Source organism: Aythya fuligula, chromosome 29, assembly GCF_009819795.1.
Source record: "Aythya fuligula isolate bAytFul2 chromosome 29, bAytFul2.pri, whole genome shotgun sequence".
Classification (NCBI taxonomy): domain Eukaryota; kingdom Metazoa; phylum Chordata; class Aves; order Anseriformes; family Anatidae; genus Aythya; species Aythya fuligula.
Genome location: NC_045587.1, coordinates 2,510,990 through 2,525,957, shown reverse-complemented (window position 1 = coordinate 2,525,957; position 14,968 = coordinate 2,510,990). Strand labels below are relative to the sequence as shown.

The following is a 14,968-nucleotide window of genomic DNA, read 5'->3' as shown; positions in this document are numbered from 1 at the left end:
CCCCTTCTCCCGGCTGCGGCTCGGGGCCGGCGAGCAGCGGCACATCCAGGGGCGTCCCGGGCTCGGGACGGGACGGGGCGGCCCCTACCCCCTTCTTTCCCCAGCACTTCCCCGGCCGCGCTCCCGCTCCTCCCCGGGCGGCCGGAGCAAGTTGCCGGAGCCCCGCGGGGGCGGCGCGTCCCGGTAAAAGTCGCGGGGCGCCGGGGAGCCGCTCCGCCAAGTCGGGCGGCGGCGGCGCCGAGCCCGCTCGGGACGGAGACCCCGGCCGGGAGTGCCGCCGGTCCCAGCCACTCCGAAAACCCGGGCTGGATCGTGCACACGCGCGCACGCGGGGCACGCGCGCCCGCCACGGGGCTTGCACACGCGCGAGGCCCCGGCGCGCCCCGCAGGAGCACAGCCTCGCAGGGCGGCCCTGCGCGCGCACGGCCATGCACCCCATGAAGCCGGTACCCTGCATGCACACGAGTCCGTGCACACGAGTCCATGCACACACGAATCTGTGCACAAACAAGTCTGTGCTCACACAAATCCATGCACACACAAGTTTGTGCACACACAAGTTTGTGTGCACATGAGTCTGTGCACACCAGTTGGTGCACACACACACACGTACCAATGCAAACACACAGTTGCAGGCGTGTACATGCGGTGGCGTGCACGTGCAGCAATGCACAGGAGTCCATGCACACACGAGTTCATGCACACACACATGCGCCAATGCAAACTCACAGTTGCAAGTGTGCATGTGTGGCTGAGCACACACATGGCTCACACACACAGGGCATGTGCACCCACATGCCTTCATGTGCGCCTCAAGTTGCACCAGGGGAGGTCTAGGTTGGAAATTAGGAGACATTTCTTCTCAGAAAGAGCAGTCAGGCGTTGGAATGGGTTGCCTGGGGAGGCGGTGGAGTCACTGTCTCTGGGGGTGTTCACGGAAAAGTTGGAGGTGGTGCTTAGGGACATGGTTTAGTGGGTAACATTGGTGGTAGGGGGATGGTTGGACCAGATGATCTTGGAGGGCTTTTCCAACCTTAATTATTCAATGATTCTACAGAAGTGCAGCCTGCACGCATCTGTGCAGGCACTTTGGTATGTGCACACTGGGGACAAGCAGAGGGTCACGTGCATGGACACCCTTGTGCACAGAAGCACACCCCCATGCTTTTGCATGTATAAATACACGCTTGCACGCACAGCACACACCTGCACACAGAGCACATGCACATGCAGGACGCAGCACCAGCAGCCAACATGCCTAACGCCCAACCTGGACCTGGTGAGGCGGCACACCAGGGTGCCAACACCTATCAGCCCGGCCCGGAGAGGTCCACCCTCCAAGGAAGGGAGCAGACAGAAGGGTGACACCTCAAACTGACACCTTCCAGCAGGACAGCGAGGGCTCAGCATTGCACCTCGCCCAGGCACTGCTGGGCTCCAGACAGAGCATGGGTGCAGCAGCAGCCGCGCGGACGCTGCCATCCCCAGCACCGGAGCTGCAGCCCCACAGGAGCAGCCCCATCCACCCCAGGGGAGCCTCAGCAGGCCAAAAGGCAGCTGTGACTGCAGCAAGCTCCTCTGCTGCCGGGGACGCCCCGAATTGCTTCGTGGTTTTGGGGGGAACCGCTGGGACTGCGCTTGGCAGTCTCCGTGTCCTGTGCAGTCTGGAGGGCTGCAGTGGTCTGGCAGAGGCCTGTGGCAGGGACACCGCAGGGCATGAGGCTGAGCAGGGAAGCAGCACGTGTGACCCTGCGTCCTCTGGGGTCACCGCTGTGGCCGGGGAGGTGGCACGGCTGGGCACGGCAGAGCCGCAGTCAGGGACCGCCCGAGCCACTGCAGCTGGGCATCCCCCGGGCATGCCGAGGGGGTGCACAGACCACTCCCGCCTCAGCACCTGGGGCGGGGGGGGCGCGGGGCAGCGACCCCTGGTGGCATTTCGAGAGGTGGCCCTCTCGAGGGAAGGGGGCTACGTTCCCGGACCATCACGGGGCTGCGGAGTACGGGGGGCTGGGGGCTCCTCTGGCCCCTACGTGGAGGTGCAAGGAGTCCAACGAGTGGGGCAGCGGGGCGGGGGCTCTTCCTCCAGCCGAGGAGCCTCGTCCGCCTTTGCCCATTTTTTGAGGCTGCAGCTGGGGCACTCCTGGCCTGTGGAGCCCCCGCATTACCCTTCCCACCAGGGTCCCACTGTGGGGGAGCAGCTGGGCAGAGCTGGAAACCCAGCCTTTCTCCCCAGGCCTCCCAGGGGTTGCAGTGCCCTATGTCTCTGCCCAAAGACCCAGAGATGCTGGGTGCAGGCTGCATCCTGGCATCACCTTACCTCCAGCAACGATGCTCCATGACCTCTTTCATCCCTCCAGCCTTTGCAGTGGGCACTGTTCAGCTGCTTCAGAGAATACACCCCTCATTCCCACCTGGAAATCTGCCTGCCTCCCCATCCTGGGAGCTGCCAAGGCGGCCAGCAATCCCCCCAGGGCTGCCATGATGTCTCCCCCCCTCATCTGGCCACAACGTCTGTGGCTCACCCAGCCTTCTCCCAGCCCAGAAGCTTCCCTGGCCACCTGGTTGCATGGCCCATAGCCTGGCTGCCCCATCCCAGCAGTTCAGGCAGCACCAGTGCCTGCAGTTGAGCCTCCTAGTCGTCACCCAGAAGTTTTCCCACTGCATTGACTGTTCCTGGGGTACCAGTGGTGGAGGGGTGACATACACTGGTGGGGGCAGAGATCACCTTGATGGTGCCCAGTTGGTGATTTTCATTTGCATACACCCCCCAGTCACCATCATGGCTGTACATCCTTGCAGGGGCAAAGTCAAGTCTCACACCACAGAGCAAAAGAGGCAAGCAGAGAGTCGGGGCTGTTGCAGCTCGGGGGGTTGCGAAACATTCTGCCCCCTACCTCAGATGGCTCCCATGTCCCAAAAGAGGTCTGTGCAGCTGGCCCCTTCCCCAGCACAGCGCAGCCCAGCTCAGCCTCATCCAGCACATGGGGTCTGCATGTAGCCAGGTCCGGACGCACACCAGGGAAGCGTTGCACAGCGGTGGTGCCTGCACTGAGGAGGGGATGAGGGTGCTTGAGTGAGAGCTAGAAACAGGACCCAGGGGCTGCTGGGGTTGCAGAGGGGTGGGGGCAATGAGACGGAAGTGAATTTCTCACCTGGCAGCACTGCTTTCCCTTGCTATTTGTTTTTACACCGAAGGTCAGTCCCCACTGTGCCGGCGGGTTGCCACAGTGATTCAACGCTGACCCTAGGTGCAAGAGGCTATTTCAGGGAAAGTGGCCTTTGCCCACCTGCTCCCAGCCAGAACGTGACAGCGTGTGTAAATGCCAGCAGGGCACAGGGGGGGACACAGGTTGATCCCTCCCACCCCCCAGACATGCTTGTGCCTGGGGTCCCTGCTCCCTCCTGCAGCTCTGCCCCTGCCCCGTTTCCCCTAGTCCTGCTGTGAAGGTGCAAAGCTGTGGAGCCCCTGCCTGGAGAGCCCATTCAGGAGCTCCAGGCCCAAGGCATCCTGCAGGGAGGACGGCATGCTCAGAGCACCCGCATGTACTCAGTCTCCTGAAATGAGACCTAGGCATGTCGTAGGGTGGGCACATGCTCACTCCTACTCTGCACTGGGTCTCAGCTGTCCCCAGCTGCAGCCAGCTCTGTCCCACTCTCCAGGACAATGCTGCCCATGTCCAGTGCAAGCCTCGAAGGTGACGGGAGCTCTGCCATGCTCCCAGACTGACCTCAGAGCCTCTTAGCAGGATTACCCCAACTGTGGGCACTCTGTGTTCCTTGGCATTAGCACGTCCTCCCAGTGCCCCCGCATGTCATCACGCACTGGTATCCAGCATGTCACAGGAGCAGCTTTCCGGCACAACATGTGGCCACAGCTCTGGAAGATGCTCTCTGCGCTGACTGCATGGGACCCCCAGAGCAGAGGAACAACATGGAGAGGACAGCATGAAAGAGAGACTTCAGGAGACACATCATTTCCCAGCCATGCTCATAAAAGACCACTCCTTGCATCAGTTTCCCTCTCCACTGTCCACACATGGCCCCAGACCTTTTCCTGCCCACTGCCACCAGCCCAGTGAGGGGTGAGCAGTGGTGGCCCAGGGAGGTCCCAGCATGAAGGGAAGGTGGCAGTGCCTGTACACTGCTCTTGCCCCTCAGCCCCCTGGCACCATCTGGGTCCTCAGGTGCCCTTGGACTGCTGTGGAGCATTGAGTCCCAGAGCAGCAGCCCTGAGATAGGGCCAAGGTGGTGGGTGCAGGTGAGAGGCGTTGCCTGCCTGCCAGTTTTGTAATATGCGTAAGCCGCTCAGCAGCTTTGCTTCTGAGCTGAGTGACCCTGGCTAAGCTGTCAGGAAAGACCTACCCTGGCCTGGGCACCGCATGGGGCCAGCCCTGCCCGCCCACACTTCCATGGCCCTACACATCCTTCCTCCTCAGGACTTGCCCAAAGCCACCCACCCCTTCCCCAGGGGTGACTCGTGTGGCCACACAAGCCCAGGTCAGTTTTGACACCAGTGCTGAGCCCTCTTGGTGGAAGGGGTGGGTACCTGGATCCCCCCTGCAGCTCTCGGCCACCAGATCTCAACCCTGCCATGTCCCCCACCCCACAGTTAATCTCGGCCTCCTGCTTAGGAAAGTTAAAGCGGCTCAGAGCAGGGCCAGATGATCAGCAGGATTAAAGACTTAATGGTACCCCTGCAGCCAGCTCAGCACCTTGCCTCTGGGCTGGCGGGTCAGCGTGTCAGTGTGTCAGTGAGTCAGCATCCACACACACACCCCCCAAGGGATGCATGCGTTCAGGGCTGCGAGGAGGGCACTGTGCTGCTGGCAAAGCAAAACCGGATACCTGGCATCCCTGCGGGACAGCATCCCCCATCAACTGTGCTAGCTAAAGCCATAGCACTGGTACAAGGAGGGAGAAGGGAGACCTCAAAATCTTCACGTGTGTCCCCGTGCGCTTACCTGGAGCCCACATCTGCTTCTCCTGGCCTCTGTATGGCAGCATGTGCTCTTGGGGAAGCACAGACAATACTGAGGGGCACCACCTTGTGAGCAGCAAGCCCACTGGGGCTGTTGGAGAGCCTGCAGGGTTGAAGCATCCTGCAGGGGTTGTCAGCTCTTTCCCACGGGTGAGGATATTTTGAGGAGCGTTGGCCATGGCCATGCTGCCCCACAGCCTGGGGGCTGCCCACTGCAGCTGGCTGATGAAAGCTGCCCTTTGTCCACTTGCAGGGCACAGCACAGGGCCAACCTGGGAGATCAAGTGGGTTTGTTCCCAGATAAAACAGCCCCAAACTGAGCTTTGAGCAGGTGCTTGCACAACAAGGACCCAGGCTAGCCATGTGAGATCCTGGGGGGATGAGCAGGGGGCGCTGCCTTCCACTCCAGGACCCCCCCCATCCCGAATTGCACAGGAGACCTCCCATCAGCCACCAGCTTGTGCATCACCAGCCCCTGTGACTGGCTACTATGGGTTGAGAGCAGGGTCACTGGCTAGCATTTAGGGTGGCTACAAGAGGGAACTGGGCTGGGTGCAATTGCAGGGGGTCAGTGAGAAGTGATTAGGGTCTGGGTTTCTGGTATTTGCAGTGGGGTCACAGGATTTTGGGGGGGGGAGGCTGTGGCTTGCCATCTGAGGTCATCCTCCCAGACTTGTGCTACGTTGAGCGTCTCCCAGGTTTGATCTGCGTGGAAAACAGCTTTTTTTTTTTTTTTTGGGGGGGGGGGGTATGGCCCCTCAACTCTACCTACTCTGCTGGGAAATTGTTCCTGTGATGCTCACACTACAGGCCACCCTCCTTTAGTCCCCACAGTGAGATGCTATATGGTTCCCAGCCCCTGCCCTGCTCTCATCTGCCACAGGCACTCATGGGGGAAGAGCCCCCTGCACAGCCCTGCTCACAGTCTGTGTCCAACACCCCATAGCACTCAGGGAGCCCCAGAAGCAACAAAGGCCCACTTGCCTCCCAACACAGTGGTGCTTCCCCCAGTTGCAGCATTTTACAGCCCATGCACTGCTCCAGCACCCCCAGCACCCAACATGCTCCCAGCCAGAGCCAGAGCAGGGCTGAGCAAGCCCAGGGCCAGGGGTTGGACCTTCTGGCCAAATAGGATCATTTCCCTCACCCTGGTGGTGCCAGGAGAAAGCAGTCAGAGCCTGGACATTGTGTTTCCACCCATTTATTTGGGAAAGCTGCACCAAAGTACTGAAATAAATTAAAAGCACAGAGCACATAGGTGCATTGCATACATGAGCACCAGGAAGACAAAGGCAGAGTAGGATCTTCAATAGAGATGTGGGTAGACAGGACAGAGCACCAGGGCGTCCCAATTGCTGCAGAAACCTCTATGATAAAGTAGTAATAGCTGCAAAACTAGAGGTACAAAAAAAAAACAACAACAAAAAAAAAACCTGCACCTTGAATACAGCCTTAAAGGCAAAGTCTGACTCAGACCTCCCTGTAAGGAGGCACAGGGCTGGAAGAAACCTGAGTGGTGGGGTGGGCAGCAGGGAAGAAAAGTTCAAAGCCCAGGGGAATGAGGGGGGAAGTGCATGGGACCTGGCCAGGAAGCAAGGCCATCCTTCACAGCTGCACATCCTTCTGGGAGCAGAGGACTGCATCTTTCCGTTGTGGTTTTGGGGTCCTTCGCAAAGCCATACCCTTCATCCTCCGCTTTCCGGCCTCTTAATTGTGCCTCACTCCCCTGTCCCCAACAATAGCACAGATTTGATGCAAGATTTGCTATAGTGGGGGAAAAAAGCAGGACTGCCTCTTGTCCCCCCAAGTTTCTCTGCTTTGAGGGAACAGACCCATTCCCCATCCCACACCATGCTCCCCATTGCACGGCAGTCAGCCTGCAGCCCGAGGGAGCTTCTCTCCACGCAGTCCCCACCAGAAAGACAGTCCTGGAGGAGGGGGAACCCAGAAGTGCTCCCCTAGCCCTAGCTACAGCCACAGGCATCAACAATCATGTCAGGAATGTCAGTCTTAACGATGTTGCTATTGCGATCAAAGTAGAGGACAGAGAGAGGCCGGCGTCGCGTGGGCACACAGCAGGAGTGCCCCGATGCCTGGATGTTGTTAGCTTTGACGAGGTTGAAGACGGCTGTATGGAAGGAAGATGCCATCCCAGGGCTGCCTGCCACGTGCAGAGGGCACTGACCTACACAGTAGTTTATCTGGTAGCCCTCAGGCTTAATGATCCAGTCGTTCCAACCAATGTCGCGGAAATCCACGTAGTAGTCTTTGCGGCAGCAGAGGTTGGAATTCTGGCTGCAGCGGAGGCTGCGCTTGGCCACACGGTGTCCCGGCTCCCGCACCTTTGCCTCGGCCACCAAGAAGGGCTGGTGGGAATGGGTGGCATTGACTGTGGCCACCACATCACCCCTGTCCCCACGGCTTTCCAGTTCCAGCCGCAGGGTCCTGCGTTCTCCCCTAAAGAAACTCCGCAGGGCAGGCATGAGGGAGAAGGTGCGCCAGCCGCTGCCTTTGGCGCTCAGTCGACGCTCACTCAGCAACATGCGATTTCCCCCCACCGTGTCACCATCCCCACCAGCCAGGAAGATGCTCAGGGTAAGGTTGGCTACCAAGTCTCGGGGAACTTGCAGGTAGAGCCAAAGTTGAGCTTGCAGGATGTGAACGTCCTGGTCCTGTGTGTGAGTGAACTGGAACTGCAGCCCCATGCCAGAGGGAGACGTGGGCTCTGAAGGGAGAGAGGAGAAAGAAGGTGAATGCTGAAGGAGAATGCTGGGGCAGGTGAGGCTGCAGCAGCATCATTAGGGCTGATCTTCTGGCTTCTTTTTGGGGAAGACCTATAAAACTCCTTTCCTCCACACAGGGTCTATCCCTCCCTTCCCTGGGGATGCTGCGTGGAAAGGCTGCATGTGTGTGTGTGCAATGAGGGACTGTCCCACCCTGCCTGGCAGAAAGGACACAGAAGGAGGCAACAGGGACCTGCTCTCACCTGGTCCTTCCTTTGCCACACAGGGCAAGGCTGGAGGGTCCCTGCAGTGCCCCCAGTCCCACTACCTGGGCACCCTGGGCTGCCCCTGGTCGTCAGGAAGGGGCCAGGCACTGCAGCACTACAGGCACAAGGACCTGAGCAGCCAACGCATCACCAGCAGCTCCGGGAGCCCTCCGGCACACAGCAGGTGCCCGAAGGAACAATCCCGTTCCCATTGGCTCTGGGACCCCCATCTCGCCGCAAGTGGGTGGCCAGCAGCGGCTCCGCAGCCCCCCGAGGGTCGCAGGCTGCGCACCCTCCCGGGGCTCCCCCAGACAGGGACCAGCCCCAGGACTGGGGGCTCCGTGCCCCTGGGGGTTGCGCCGACCCGGGGACCTTCCGCGGCCCGCCACCGGGCGCAGCCCAGCCGGGATGCCTGCTCCTCGGCGGCTGGGCTGAACCCCCCGGGGATCGCTACGGTTCCCCGGAGAGCCCTGGCACCCACCTGGCTCGGCGAAGCTGATGATCTCGTAGCCCCGCTCCTCGGCGTCGGGGCCCCGGCGAGCACCGGCCGCTTGCAGGCGCCGCACGGCGCGGGCCACAGCGGCTCGGGGCACGGCGTGGGCGAGCCTCGGCCGTTCCCGGAGCCGCAGCTTCTCCAGGAGCTGCCGCTTGGCCGCCTCCTCCAGCAGCCGCCGCTCCGCACCGGCACCGCACGACGGGCACCGGGGCTCCGCCGCCGCGCACAGCACCGCCGCCAGCAGCAGCCACGGACCCGCGCCCCGCGTAGCCATCGGCACCGATGGGACCGGGACCGGGACCGGGACCGGGATGGGACGGGACGGGACCACGAGTGGTGCGGAGCCGCCCGCCCGCTTTGGGCACCTGCAGCCGGGGGCGGGCCCGGTGTCCCCCCGCCATTGGCCGGCTCACCTGCCCGTCCCGTCGGGCTGCGGCCGGGGCGGGGGATTACCGGGATTAGCCCCCCCCCGCGGAAGGGGTAAGGGGGGGACGATGCCTTGTGGTGTAAGGGAAGGGGCTTCGAGAGCACCGGGACGCCCGTCCCGTCCCGTCTCGTCCCGTCGAGAGGGGTTCCCGGGTCGGCTGCGGGGCTCCCGGGGGGGGCGGCTCCAGCCCCCGACCCGCGGAGGGTACCGCGGGGGCCAGACACGAGTGGCTGCACGCAGAGGGGGGTGTGCACGGGGGTCTTGAGTGTGCACAAGGGGGTTGCACACCCTATAGGAACTTTGGATCTGCACGCCTGCAGCTCACCCCACTGTCTGCCCGGGGTGCCAAGGGATCCGGCCAGCCCCCCCCCCCCCCCAGGGGTCCAGGGTGCTGAGCTCCTCTGCATGGCCCAAAATCTGCAAGTGAGGGCTGGGGTGAATCCTGCCCAGGTGGAGGAGTGGTGTTTCTGCAGGACTGATCCCAGCGCCACCTGCCTGCTCCCAGAGCCCACAGACCTGTCCCCACGCCCTGGGCATTGTTCCCCACACACCCTGCAGCCACCCCAGCAGGGCCAGGGTGGTTCATTGCTGACCGAGCACCCTGCACGGTGCCCAGAACAACTCCTGCAGCTCCTGGGCACTGCTCACATCTCTGGGCTTTTGCATCCTCACCATGTGATGAGCTGGGGTCGGGGGGGTCTCAGCCTTTTCACAGAATGTCTGAGGTTGGAAGGGACCTCTGAAGATCATCTAGTCTACTGCAAGACACAACCCCTTCTTTTCTTCAGACTCACCCCAGGACAGAGTGGGCAGAGCCAGCCGCAGGGCAGGGCAGATGCATGATGTGCAACCCCCCTCCCCACAAATCTAAATGGATGTCTGTATGTACTGCAGCTAAACGAGGTGGCAGAGAGTGTCACAGCAACATGACAATGGTCTTCAGATTCCAAGCCCCAGGTGCTGTGCTCTGAGCAGGGTGCACAGCCTGAGTGCAGGGCACAGTCTTGTAGAAACCACTCAAAACTGGTTCAAGGTGAGATGTTGCAGGGGCAGCAAGAGAGCCCAGCACCCTTCTGCCAGAGCAGGGAACCCACAGGGTGCACTGGGAACCTGAAACCCAGCCAGGCCTTCAGCCATGTCCTGCACCCACTGTGCCATGCAGCACTGACTCCAAGGTCTTGACCACACAGAGCCCCTGCCTCTGGCCAAGCACAGAGGTGACGTGTAAACAGAGTGGGCTGTCTGGGAAAAAGCACCCACCGGAGATGATGCAACCACAGTGCAAGGGGCAAAGTTCTCAGCTGGCTGAGCCTGCTGGCAGCTCCCAGAATAGCCCAGGAATGTCAACAGGGAGGAAAGAGTGGGCACAGCGTGGCCTGGGAGCACGGCTCCCACAGGGGCTGTGAGCCATGGCCACAGGCAGCAGGCAGCCAGCACTGCCTGGGTACCAGCAGGGCTGTGTGTGTGCTGCTTCCATCCAGGCTCTGACACAAGTGCACTGGTGAAGCACAGACTCTCATACATGTGATGCTGTCACTCCTGCTTGCACACAAAGCACACGTCAGCAAGTTCCCCTGTCTGCACACATGCATATGCCCACAACCATGCCTGCTTTGTTGCACGCACTCGCTTACACAGGTTGCTCTGCAGTACATAGCCAGCTGCATGCTCCCTTGCACACATGCGCTCAGTCTGCCTCCCACATGCTAGGGCACACGCTCAGTTCATGGACACGCTCTCACGTGCACCTCATGTACCTTGCTGGAAGTGGAGCATTTCCTTTGGGGCTGTCAGGACAGGTTTAATTCCCTGCAGGGTCAGGCTGCTGCTGCCTTCAGCTCATGGTGGGAACTGGGACGCTGTGTCTGACAGTCCCCACATGCAGACATCCCCACTGTCCCACTGGGAGACACTGGCTCAGGTACTAGGCAGGTGGCCACAGACCAGGGGATCATTGAAGCCTCTGTGTCACCACCACCTCCCAGCCACCACACCACTTCTTCACATACACAGGAAAGGGAAACTGAGGCACAATGCCTTCCTGAATTCCTCCTTCCCTGCCAGATCCACAGAGCCACAGTCAGGGCTGTGGCACAGCATGGAACAGGGGAGGAAAAGAGTTGGGCAAAGAGAGTGAATTGCTTTCTAACCCACCTTCCTTTCCAGGCTGGGGAGCAAGATGTCCCCAAAGGGATGAATCCCTTTGAACCTACCAGGATCCTTCAGGACTAGACGACACCATGCAGCTGCCCCCATAAGCACCCATTTCCCTCTAGTTTAGCAAGAGCATCCAATCTGCCCCGATCCCTCGCACTGCAGCCACGTGCCCCCTCCTACACTCTGGACTGCCAGATCTAGGCCAGGGGTCAGCACAGAGCTGTGAGCGGTTCTTGCACCCATTGCGTAAGTGTGTTGTTGATTAAGCAGTTCCCAGAAAGCAAAGACAAGGGACCAGCCTGACCAAAATACCTGCCCAGGTCCCCCCGGGCCCAGCACTCACTGCACACATGGCTTCTGGGCCTCTGACCTCGTGTCCGGTGGGGCAAGGGTGGCACCTGCCAACCTGACCTACAGGTGCCAAATGGCTGCAGTAGGCAGGGACACCCCCAGGAGCTCACGCACAGGTGCCTGAACATGGCTCCTGTAGTTGTGCCTGTTTCTGCATGGCTCTGCCCACTGATCCCGGCCAAGGAATTGCCAAATCGAGCCAGGACCGTGGGTCTGGGACCGTGGCTTCATCACAGAGAAGCTTTCTCCCCACAGGCTGCAAGCCAGTGCCCAGGCTGGGGGCTCGGGGCAGCACCAGCAGGGCTGGTGGCTCAAGGCATCGCAGCGAGTCTTGAAAGGGGTTCCAAAGGCATCTGCTGGAAAAGGGCAGGGGGACAGCCTCAACTTGCGCCAAGGGAGGTTTAGGTTAGGAATTAGGAGACATTTCTTCTCAGAAAGAGCAGTCACACTTTGGAACAGGCTGCCCAGGGAGGTGGTGGCGTCACCATCCCTGGGAGTGTTTAAGGAAAGGTTGGAGCCGGTGCTTGGGGACACGGTTTAGTGGGTGATATCGGTGGTAGGGGGACGGTTGGACCAGATGATCTGGGAGGCCTTTTCCAACCTTAATGACCTTAATGATTGTATGACAGTGCCCCAGGCTTGAGGGCCTGCACCAGACTGGCACCCCAGGGCTGCGGCCCTGCCAGCGGGGCCGGGAAGAGCCGGGTCCAGCAACACCAGGGCCTGGGGCCGGGGCTCGGCGGCCCCCGTTCCCTCACTGCCGGGTCCCCCCCCGGGGCCGAGGGGCGAGCGGGAGGGACCTGACCCGGACCCCCGGTAACGGCCTAGCCTCTCGCGGCCCGCGGGCGCCTCCCGGCGGCGGCCGGGGTCCGGTCGCGGGGGAAGGGGCTCCCGGGGACTCCCGGGGGCTCCCGGGGGCTCGGCGCGGGCCCGAACAGCGCCCGAGAGGCCCCGGCGAGGCTCGAGGCTCCCCCGGTGCCTCCGAGCCAGCGCCGCGGGCTGGCAAGTGCCCGTGTGAGACGGCAAATTAAAGATTAAACTTTTTCAAGGCAACGCCGGAGGCTTTCAGGAATTCCCACCCCTCCCCTGGGAGCCGGGCGCTGCCAAGAGACACCCAGCTGGCGTGGCGCGCCTGGCCCTTTGCTTCAGGGTCTGTTGATACTGGCAAAGGCTCCTTGCAGGAGCCACCGGCCGCAGCCGCGCATCCCCTCAGCAGAGCGGAGACCCGGGGGGACGGCACCTCTGCACAGGGCTTGGCACAGCCCAAGGGCACAGCGCCCATGCTGGGTCGAGGCTGGCTGCACGGCCTTTGCGGTGCTGGGCCAGCCTTGGGGGGGGGGGGGGCTGCAGGGAAGGGGCTCCTGCTGGGTTTGTGCCCCCAGGAAGCAGCAGGACGGGCACAGCAAGGCCTCGAGGCACCTGGGCTTGCCTGCTGAAGATACCTCCTCCAAAGACCCACCTGTGGACGGGAGCCCCGGCAGGAGCTCAGTGTCGGACCATGGGGCGAGGGGCCCTGGCAGTGTGAGCGTCCCCCTCGTGCCCCTCGTCTCCCCTACCAGCCTGGGAAGCTTCACCCTGCTGCCCTTGGGGTTTCTGTTCTGCTCCCTGGCTGGACGCTACTCTGCGACCATGCTCATACCAAGGTTTCTTTTGCAGAGGAGGAATAGACTTGCAAAATATTGGGGCTGTGGTGAGGCCCAGTCAGTGGCTTTAAACACACGGGTGCTGCCAGGACCACCGGCCTCAGGGGTGGGTGGGGGGATCCTCGTGTGCACTGGGGCCTGGCTGCAGAGAGAGACAGGGATGGGGACTTCTGTCCTCTGCCACCCCCCAGCTGCAGGGAGAGCTCACCCTATGGTGCTGCCACTGGGGGATCCCCCAGCCTTGGTCACCCTCACATGGGGACAGGGCCGTGGGCTGCACCTGGCCATACTGTGTGCCCAGAGAGGGGGGCAGCCTGCATGCATGGGAAGGAGAGCATGGGGTGCAGGCCCCAAGCCCTGCTCAGCTGGGGAACCTCTGACTTGAAGAGGTTGGGGAAAATGTGGTCAGGTGGCTGGCAAACCCCTAGGACAATGCATTCTGCCCTGGGCTCAAACTGTCAGGGGCAGAGAAGGGCCTCGGGTGCCAGGGACCCTCTCAGGGGAGCTGCCAGGGGTTACCCAGGTCCCCCCAACCAGCAGGACCCCACCGTCACCATGGGGCACCGCACCCCAGTAGCAGGAGTTGGCACGGGGACAACTTTTGGACCCAGGGGGTAGGCAGCAGTCCCACAGGGCTGGCAGGCAGACCCCACCTGCCGTGTCCAAAGCACACGTGCAGCCCAGCAAAGGGCAGAGCTGGGGAACAGGAGCTGAGCTGGAGAGGGGGCTACTGCGTGGCAATGCATGCCAGTCCTCTCTGCTCTGAGCCCCATGGGGAGTATGTTGCTGGGTCAAGGAGGGGAACCAAGAGCACCCCAACCTCACAAAAGGTTCGTGGTACCTCAGAGCTTGGCCGAGGGTCTTTGGTTCATGCATCTCTGAGCCCAGGCAGCTGCAGGGCCACAGGACTGCAGCCAACATCTCCTGCCCTGCAGCTCAGCCCCTTTCTGCCCCAGCCTGCTGCAGCCTAGAGAGCTCAGCACTGGCCCCAGAAAAGCTGTTTGTTAAATAAATACAGGCAGTGAAAAGAGGCATTGAAAAAGGAGGGAAAAAAAAAAATCAGAAAACAAAAAAACAAACATCAAATCCTCTTTGGGTTTGCGCAACTGGCCTTGGGTCCCAGACAGTATTGATCCCCGAGTCTTCCACCCTGCCCGTGCAGCAGCTGGGTCAGCAAGAACCCTTCAGGGCTGTACCCCGGAGACACTGGGGCCTGGGAACCATGCTCCTGCGACCTGATGGGGAGATGCGGGTCCCTGCCCCAGCAGCTCAGTGAGAGGATGTGAGTCCCACAGGCAAGCACTGTTTCCTGCTCGTGTCTGTTCCATCTCTGCTTGCAGCACCACGGGTGCTCTGAAACAGCCTGCAACCCAACTCTGGCTCCAGACAGGGCCACTCACAGCCCTGACCACCTCAGCCTGGTCCCCCCTCCCTCCACTGCTCCTCTTCCCCCTCGGTTCGGTTGTCTCCAGCTGCTGGGGTGGTGGGGTCCATGCCTGTGTGGCTGATCACAGGGCTGTGGTGGCTCTGCTCTGTCCCAGCTGGCTGCGCACACCTCCCCGGGGTCTGCCCCCACGAGCTGCCCTCTCCCACTGCAGCACCCTCTCCCTGTCCTCTCGGCCCTCGCACACAGGGGACACGTGTGGAGCAGTGGAGAAACCCGAACGCAAGATTACATAACGGGGCCAATGTGTCAAAGCCGCCCTTTGCCCCCGGCTCTCACGGCACCAACGTGTCCCACGGCGCTGCCAGCCAGGTTGGCACGGGGCAGGGCGGGCAGCCATGAGGCCAGAGGCCAGAGGTGTGCCAAGAGGCTGCTCCCGGGAAGGGAACTGGTGTGGGGCTGTAGGCAAGCCTGGGCTTCATGGGCATCGTGGCTCTGGCCGTCTCCATGCACTTTAAGAGAGAAGTGTTGCTCCGTTTCATC

General features: G+C 61.6%; 1 protein-coding gene across 1 annotated transcript; it reads right to left on the bottom strand.

The window, feature by feature from the left end:
• Nucleotides 1-6,942: 6,942 nt before the first annotated feature.
• Nucleotides 6,943-8,737, bottom strand: LOC116499997 (inhibin beta E chain-like). The gene is made up of 2 exons (XM_032204885.1): nucleotides 8,449-8,737; nucleotides 6,943-7,703 (listed from the first exon to the last, which is right to left on the bottom strand). Exons 1-2 carry the CDS (start codon nucleotides 8,735-8,737, stop codon nucleotides 6,943-6,945), a joined length of 1,050 nt encoding a protein of 349 aa, XP_032060776.1.
• Between the last annotated feature and the right edge of the window lie 6,231 nt (nucleotides 8,738-14,968).

Excerpts from the sequence above, each read along its gene's own strand:
- LOC116499997 (XM_032204885.1), bottom strand. The coding sequence starts at position 8,737 with ATGGCTACGCGGGGCGCGGGTCCGTGGCTGCTGCTGGCGGCGGTGCTG. Across the intron at positions 7,704-8,448 it reads CATCAGCTTCGCCGAGCCAG|AGCCCACGTCTCCCTCTGGC; the intron begins GTGGGTGCCAGG and ends CTCTCCCTTCAG.